The 7,916-nt window shown below is 46.7% G+C and overlaps 3 protein-coding genes across 3 annotated transcripts; all 3 read left to right on the top strand.

The window, feature by feature from the left end:
- Positions 1-2,599: 2,599 nt before the first annotated feature.
- LOC107043022 lies at positions 2,600-4,684 on the top strand. The gene is made up of 3 exons (XM_029126464.1): positions 2,600-2,686; positions 2,798-3,832; positions 3,884-4,684. Exons 1-3 carry the CDS (start codon positions 2,600-2,602, stop codon positions 4,682-4,684), a joined length of 1,923 nt encoding a protein of 640 aa, XP_028982297.1.
- On the top strand, positions 4,681-5,862 carry LOC107043021. Its single transcript, XM_015264320.1, has 2 exons — positions 4,681-5,001; positions 5,053-5,862. The coding sequence occupies exons 1-2, from the start codon at positions 4,681-4,683 to the stop codon at positions 5,860-5,862; spliced, it is 1,131 nt and encodes a 376-aa protein (XP_015119806.1).
- A 282-nt stretch (positions 5,863-6,144) lies between these two features.
- LOC107043020 lies at positions 6,145-7,497 on the top strand. Its single transcript, XM_015264318.1, has one exon. The coding sequence runs from the start codon at positions 6,145-6,147 to the stop codon at positions 7,495-7,497; it is 1,353 nt and encodes a 450-aa protein (XP_015119804.1).
- The last annotated feature ends 419 nt before the right edge of the window (positions 7,498-7,916 follow it).

Below are 7,916 nucleotides of genomic sequence, written 5' to 3'. Positions count from 1 at the left end.
CAATTCGTGTGCTCAAGAATACGAGAATAAACTGACACGTTCAGGTTTTCTATTTGTTTGTGGCAGCAAGACTGTTTCTTTCCTCATATCTCCTGTTCTTCCGAATTCGAAACGTCGAAATTTCTTTCTCTTCAATTCCTATTCAGTCGATAATAAGAACCGCTTTCCTCTCAATAAGCCCAATCAGGGTGCAGCTCGCCTCTTCCGGTGTCTCTCCATTGAAGCTCTTATCAGTTTATTACTCACAGATTACCCGAGTTGGACCAAAGGTGTCTGGTAAATGTATCGTGTTGAGGTATTTTATTTAATGATTGATTTTCTGATGGTAATGTGGAGACTTTGAGATATAACACCCTACTTCCTTATGTTATAGATTAACGAGCGGAAGGAGGGGTGAATCTCTCCTTCTCTCTTCACTGATTCAGGCGGACTTGAAAATTGGCGTAGACATTAGCTTAGCGAGAAATCCGTTCTGTGTTAATCGACAAAACCGCTAGCCGCGACGTCCCAGCGAGTTCGAATTCCCAGTTGAGTTCGAATTCCCAGTTGAGTTCGCGGTGGAGTGAATGGGTGAGTTTATTTGAAAGTTAGAAGTTAACAATTGAAATCAGCAGTGAAAAGGTAAAAAAGTTCAAGTTCATTTTATTCAGGGGGTAGTTTTTTACGGATGTGGCGATATCTGAGGGAGATAGCGACATTTCTCTAAGGACCTTGTTCGAAATACAGCCTAAATCTCCATATTAGTCACGGTCGACTAACTCGGCCATCTCCGAAAATCTCCGTGAACTTTCGGGTCAACGGACACAGGTCAGCGCGGCACCCGGAAGAGTCAGTAGTCAGTAGTGTAAAAGTATCGTTACGATAATAAGCTAGCGTATTCAGTCAATCAGTATTCTAAATTTAATATTTTTGTTCAGTACATCAACTTATTGATTAAGTTCAGTATAGTTTCAGTGACTCAACGAGATAAAAGTGAAAAGACAATTATCAGTGAAAATTAGACATTCAACAGTAAATATACCAAAGAGTGTAAAGCAATTAAGTGACAAGTGGTTCGATCCCACGAAAATATATTGCGATTTTTTATAAAACGCCTACCATAATTTTCCCAACATTTCCCTCCACATTTTCATCCCACATCCACCCTAATCCTAGACATTCACCAAACAGTGGTCCTTCGAGCCGGATTGTGGGTGAAAACGTGTGTAAAGTGCTGTGGAAAATTTAAGGGACGCCTCGTGTCGAAACCACATTCGGGGTTCGCACGGGCAAGTCAACGGAAAGTTCCAGAACATTCGCTTTGTTTACACCCGCATGGATGTCGGGGTAACAAAGGACAAAGTGAGAGTGTCAGTGTCGGAATTCGGGAAGGTTCGGGAGTGACGAGTGACGCCGAAGCCCACCAACGCATGGCCACTTGCGCCATGCAACAGGCGACTCACCTAACTCGGCGGTCGGTAACTCACCTAACTCGGCGGTCGGTAACTCACCCAACTCGGCGGTCGGTAACTCACCCAACTCTCAGCGGTCGGTAACTCACCCAATTCAACAGCCGATAACTCACCTAAACCGTCAATTTAGCACAGACAATCACCATGGCAGACGACACTAAGGTGGACGAACCCAACGAAGAAACTCAACAACCAGTGGGCGAAAGTGAGGAAAGCGAGCAAGTCTCACAAGAAGAGGAACTGCCAACAAAAAATGAGACAGTTACAACGAAGCCAATCACCACTCCTGAGGAAACCAACAGCCCAAGTGGAGCGTCAGGATCAAAGGAGCCCGCTCAATGAAAATCAACGCCTGCAGCTTCAAGAACAGTACTCACCATGCAACAGGAAGGTCAATTAAGACTATTAACGTTCAAAGTAGAGACTCTGATGGAGATATATCATGACCTCCCGCAGGACACTGAAACCGAAGAGGACCTCACACTAGAAGAATTAGACGGGTACAAGAGGATAATCGAGGCAGAATGGAGCGAGTATTTTCAGATTTATGCCAATCTAGCAGAGTTTCTTCCCCCTGATCACGAGTATGTCAACGAAATGATCCATGAACGAGCCACCAGGACAAGACGACAAGCCCTGATGCTCATTGCTCAGCCACGAAGAAGTCAGCTCCAACAAAGAAAAGGAGCACCTATACAGCAGCAACTCACCAGCAGGAAATTAAGGAGCCAGAAAGACAACTTCCAAGGAACTACTGTACTTACTGTCAGGACAAGCATTTTATCGCATCCTGCCAGAAGTTCATTGAGCGAAGAGAAACAACATCGTTATCAACAAGGGGCTGTGCTTCAACTGCTTGGGGCCACACACGAAGGCCAAGTGCACATCGGACAAGAAGTGCCACAAATGTAGCAGATTTCACCACACTCTCATTCATGGAGGGAGTTCATGGACGATGAGCCCGCCTTCAGCCCGACGCACTTCAGCTGAACCCATCCAGTCTGCCGGAACATCCAGGCGGTAAGAGGATCACGGGAACAGTGAGTGAATGAATTCAATCGCAATAGCACACTCACCATGTCATTGATCATTCCTCAACATTAGAATCCCGTACATCACCACCAGTAGCAGTGAACTTCAACAACAAAATGATCAATGAGAAAGCAGAGAACATCAACCACGAAACTCACCAAGAAGGAGCAGATCAACAGTCAGTGCTGTTGGCAACAGCACGAGTAAAACTAATATCACCGAGAGGATTCACGACAAAGGCCAGAGCACTCATCGACTAGGGTTCAGAGGTATCGTTTATCTCCGAACAATTAGTTAATCAACTGCATTTACAGAGAAGAGCATCAACAGTGGAGCTAGTGGGAATTGGTGGAATTAATTCAGGATACACCAGAGGAATAGTTTCAGTCACTCTACAATCAAACAGTGGGACTCATCAACTGCAACTCAACGCCCACATTCTAAAGAAGCTCACCGCAATAATTCCGTCATTTTCATGCTCATCAGCGAGGATCTGCTCACTTCAGAATCTTCAGCTAGCCGATCCCCATTATCTCAGGCCTGGACCAATCGACATCATACTAGGGGCTGACAACTATGGGCGGATCATCATGGATGACGTTGTCAAGTCAGAGCAATCGAGAGTAGTTGGCCAACGCACAGTATTCGGTTGGATATTATCCGGAACAATCGAATGCACAAATTGTTCAATAAAGGTATCTCTATCAGCTGTACGAGAATCTTCGAATGAACAACTTCTAGAGCTTCTCCAGAAATTTTGGGTCCAGGAAGAACTGCCAAACGAGAGATCATCAACATCAGAGCTTTCACCAGATGAGTGCGAGATGCACTTTAGAGCAACTCATAGCAGAGACAATACCGGGCGATACATCGTGAGACTGCCCCTCAAAACTTCAGCAGCAGCGCTCGGAGAATTGAAATTCAGAGCAGCACGTCAACTCAAATCGATCGTGAGTCGACTCAACACAGATCAAGCATACTCCCAGTTGTACAGAGAGTTCATCAACGAGTACGCAGCACTGGGGCACATGAGAATAGCACCAGAGATTCCAGAACCCGTGCCAGCTGACTATCTACCACATCACGGGGTACTGAGAGAGGAGGCCATCACAACGAAGCTGAGAGTCGTATTCAATGGCTCCAGCCACAGTTCATCAGGTATGTCAAATAACGATATACTGTATTCTGGTGAAAAGTTACAGAACGATGCCATGGTTATCCTGACTTGGATAAGGAGGCACAGTCTCGTGTTTGGCACGGATATTGTCAAGATGTTACGCCAGATACGAGTTCACCAAGATGACTGGAATCTTCAGAGAATCCTGTGGATCGACGAGAATCAACAACCAGTCACCTACCAGTTAACGACAATCACCTATGGACTAAATTGTTCTCCATAGTTGTCGTTACGTGTTCTTCAACAACTAGCAGAAGATGAAGGGCACCGCTTCCAAGCAGCAGTAGAGACACTCACCAGAGGTCGTTACGTTGACGACATTTACGGCGGTGCAGAAACAGAAGACGGTCTCAAGGAGATCGCAACGCAACTACAAGGGCTTTGCCATGCAGGAGGCTTCTCTCTACAGAAGTGGAGCAGGAATTGTCCAGAAGCTCTGCATGAGTTGGGCCTATCAACTGACGAAGAAATTATCCAGTTCGAGGAGTCAGTCACCAAGGTACTTGGATTGTGTTGGCATCAATCCACCGACACATTCCGGTACAAATCAAAGGATTTCAATACGACGACAATCACCAAGAGAGTGGTCTTTTCAGAAATAGCCCAGATTTTTGATCCACTGGGATTTATCGCACCAGTTGTCGTCCAGGGAAAGATTCTCCTACAAGATCTTTGGAGATTGAAACTAAAATGGGATGATCCTCTTCAAGATGAGTATGTTCAACGCTGGAAGACATTCCGAGAGAATCTCAACGACCTAGACAGAGTAACTGTACCTAGATGGCTGAGAATTTCAACAGAGACACTCAACATCCAAATTCATGGATTTGCAGACGCTTCAACGGTAGTCATGAGTGCAGTGGTGTATATTCGCACCAAAACCATCAACGACTCGACATCAACAGTACTGGCATGCGCGAAGACTAAGGTAGCACCACTCAAGCGCATCACCATCCTTCGTCTAGAGCTTACAGCAANTTGTACAGAGAGTTCATCAACGAGTACGCAGCACTGGGGCACATGAGAATAGCACCAGAGATTCCAGAACCCGTGCCAGCTGACTATCTACCACATCACGGGGTACTGAGAGAGGAGGCCATCACAACGAAGCTGAGAGTCGTATTCAATGGCTCCAGCCACAGTTCATCAGGTATGTCAAATAACGATATACTGTATTCTGGTGAAAAGTTACAGAACGATGCCATGGTTATCCTGACTTGGATAAGGAGGCACAGTCTCGTGTTTGGCACGGATATTGTCAAGATGTTACGCCAGATACGAGTTCACCAAGATGACTGGAATCTTCAGAGAATCCTGTGGATCGACGAGAATCAACAACCAGTCACCTACCAGTTAACGACAATCACCTATGGACTAAATTGTTCTCCATAGTTGTCGTTACGTGTTCTTCAACAACTAGCAGAAGATGAAGGGCACCGCTTCCAAGCAGCAGTAGAGACACTCACCAGAGGTCGTTACGTTGACGACATTTACGGCGGTGCAGAAACAGAAGACGGTCTCAAGGAGATCGCAACGCAACTACAAGGGCTTTGCCATGCAGGAGGCTTCTCTCTACAGAAGTGGAGCAGGAATTGTCCAGAAGCTCTGCATGAGTTGGGCCTATCAACTGACGAAGAAATTATCCAGTTCGAGGAGTCAGTCACCAAGGTACTTGGATTGTGTTGGCATCAATCCACCGACACATTCCGGTACAAATCAAAGGATTTCAATACGACGACAATCACCAAGAGAGTGGTCTTTTCAGAAATAGCCCAGATTTTTGATCCACTGGGATTTATCGCACCAGTTGTCGTCCAGGGAAAGATTCTCCTACAAGATCTTTGGAGATTGAAACTAAAATGGGATGATCCTCTTCCAGATGAGTATGTTCAACGCTGGAAGACATTCCGAGAGAATCTCAACGACCTAGACAGAGTAACTGTACCTAGATGGCTGAGAATTTCAACAGAGACACTCAACATCCAAATTCATGGATTTGCAGACGCTTCAACGGTAGTCATGAGTGCAGTGGTGTATATTCGCACCAAAACCATCAACGACTCGACATCAACAGTACTGGCATGCGCGAAGACTAAGGTAGCACCACTCAAGCGCATCACCATCCTTCGTCTAGAGCTTACAGCAACTCTTCTACTGACTCAGCTAGTGGCATCAACGAAGAAAATGCTCCAACTCGACTAAGTAGACACCTATCTCTGGTCTGATTCTTCAGTAGCACTAGCTTGGATCAGGAGCCACGCATCAAGATAGAAGGACTTCGTCCACAACAGGGTCGTCAAGATCCAGGAAACTCTCCCGAATGCTACCTGGAGACATGTCAGTGGAAAGGAGAATCCAGCTGATTGTGCCTCCAGAGGCATATCACCGAGCCAGCTAGAAGATCATCAACTGTGGTGGTCAGGACCTGAGTGGATCAATCAGGATCCTGAAGAATGGCCACAATCATCAATCGACGCTCCAGCAATGGACATCCCAGAAGTGGCCAGAGAAGCAAAACCAGCACCAGCACATCCAGTTGCAATTAAAATCAACGAAATTGCAGAGCTACTCAACAGATATCAGACGATGGCTAAACTGCTAGCCGTAACAGCTATGGTCAACAGAGCTATCGACAGATTCAGGAGGCAGCCAACGCCCTCGGGACCTGTCTTGACAACAAGAGAACTCAACGACGCGAGTTTATTTTGGGTAAAGATAACCCAACATCAATACTTTGGGCCAGCCATTCGAGTACTGCAGAGAAATCACCAACTACCACGAAATCATCAACTAGCCAAGCTGACACCCACACTAGACAGCGAAAGGATCATGAGACTTGGGGGACGCCTCAAGAACTCGCAGTTGAATCCAGACGAAATTCACCCAATAATCTTGCCTCGCCAGTCACGCCTCACCACACTAGTCATCGAAGAAGCTCACCGCAACACACTACACGGAGGAACTCAACTCACCTTGGCCTACACACGTCATAGGTTCTGGACAATCGGCGGCAGAGGCACAGTTAGAGCATATATTCCACGCTGTGCCATCTGCACCAGACACCGAGGAAGACAGGCCCAGCAACAGATGGGTCAACAACCAGCAACGAAAATCTCACCAGCAAGAGCATTTCTCCACACAGGGGTGGACTATGCAGGACCATTCGCCATCCTCAAATGGAGACCAACGAATGCACAACCAAGGTCATTGCACATTGCAGTTTTTGTGTGCTTCACAACATTAGCAGTTCACCTAGAGCTAGTCACCAGACAGACAACGGACATCTTCATCGGAGCCTACAAGAGATTCACCGGAAGGCGCGGTATTCCAGCTGTTATGTACAGTGATAATGCCACTACCTTCGTGGGCGCAGCAGAGGTCCTAGAGAAAATCTATCACCGAACATCCAGAAAAAATCAGCAGGTTCAGGCTGCTCTCACCACCAATGGGACTCAATGGAGCTTTTCACCACCACGAGCACCCCATTTTGATGGCAAGTGGGAAGCAGCCGTGAAATCAACAAAATATCACCTTAGAGGAGTCTTGGGGACAACAACACTCACATTTGAGGAACTCAACAGTGTCGTGATCCAGATAGAGGGCTGCCTAAATTCCAGGCCAATCTGCCCCATATCAGATGACCCAGACGATCTCCACGTACTCACCCCAGGACACTTCCTGATAGGTGAGCCTCTTCAACTGATTCCAGACCCATCAATCATCGACAAGAACCCCAGCAAACTACAGAGATGGAACCTGGTAACGCAGCTAACTCAACAATTCTGGTCCAGGTGGGCCAAAGAGTGTCTTCAACGATATCAGGCAATCTACAAGTGAACGCATCGAGAAGAGAACATCAAGGTTGGCGACATGGTGCTGATGATCGACGAAAATTATCCACCAGCACAATGGCCAATCGGACGAGTCATTGCGACACGCCCAGGAGTAGATGGGCTAACGAGAGTCGCAACTATAAGAACCGCAAAAGCAGAGGTACCAAGGTAGGCAGATGGATCACCAATCACAGAAAACATCAGAACAATCTACACAGAGCTTGACAGACCAATCACCAAGCTTTGCCTACTGCCATCAGATCCACCACCTCCAGAGCAACCTCCAGACGATGATGCAGAAGAAGCTCAACAGGACTAGAATCACCATTAATTCATCATCCCTGATGATGAATTGCCCCCGGGGTGTTCGAAATACAGCCTAAATCTCCATATTAGTCACGGTCGACTAACTCGGCCATCTCC

This window comes from Diachasma alloeum, unplaced genomic scaffold (genome assembly GCF_001412515.2).
Source record: "Diachasma alloeum isolate Michigan unplaced genomic scaffold, Dall2.0 Dall_scaffold_00542, whole genome shotgun sequence".
In the NCBI taxonomy this organism is placed as follows: Eukaryota; Metazoa; Arthropoda; class Insecta; order Hymenoptera; family Braconidae; genus Diachasma; species Diachasma alloeum.
The sequence above is the reverse complement of the archived record's forward strand: the minus strand, read 5'-3'. Positions and strand labels throughout refer to the sequence as shown.

Coding starts and splice junctions, on each gene's coding strand:
- LOC107043021 (XM_015264320.1), top strand. CDS start 4,681: ATGAGAATAGCACCAGAGATTCCAGAACCCGTGCCAGCTGACTATCTA. Junction 5,002..5,052: donor TCGACGAGAATCAACAACCA/GTCACCTACCAG, acceptor TGTTCTCCATAG/TTGTCGTTACGTGTTCTTCA.
- LOC107043020 (XM_015264318.1), top strand. CDS start 6,145: ATGGACATCCCAGAAGTGGCCAGAGAAGCAAAACCAGCACCAGCACAT.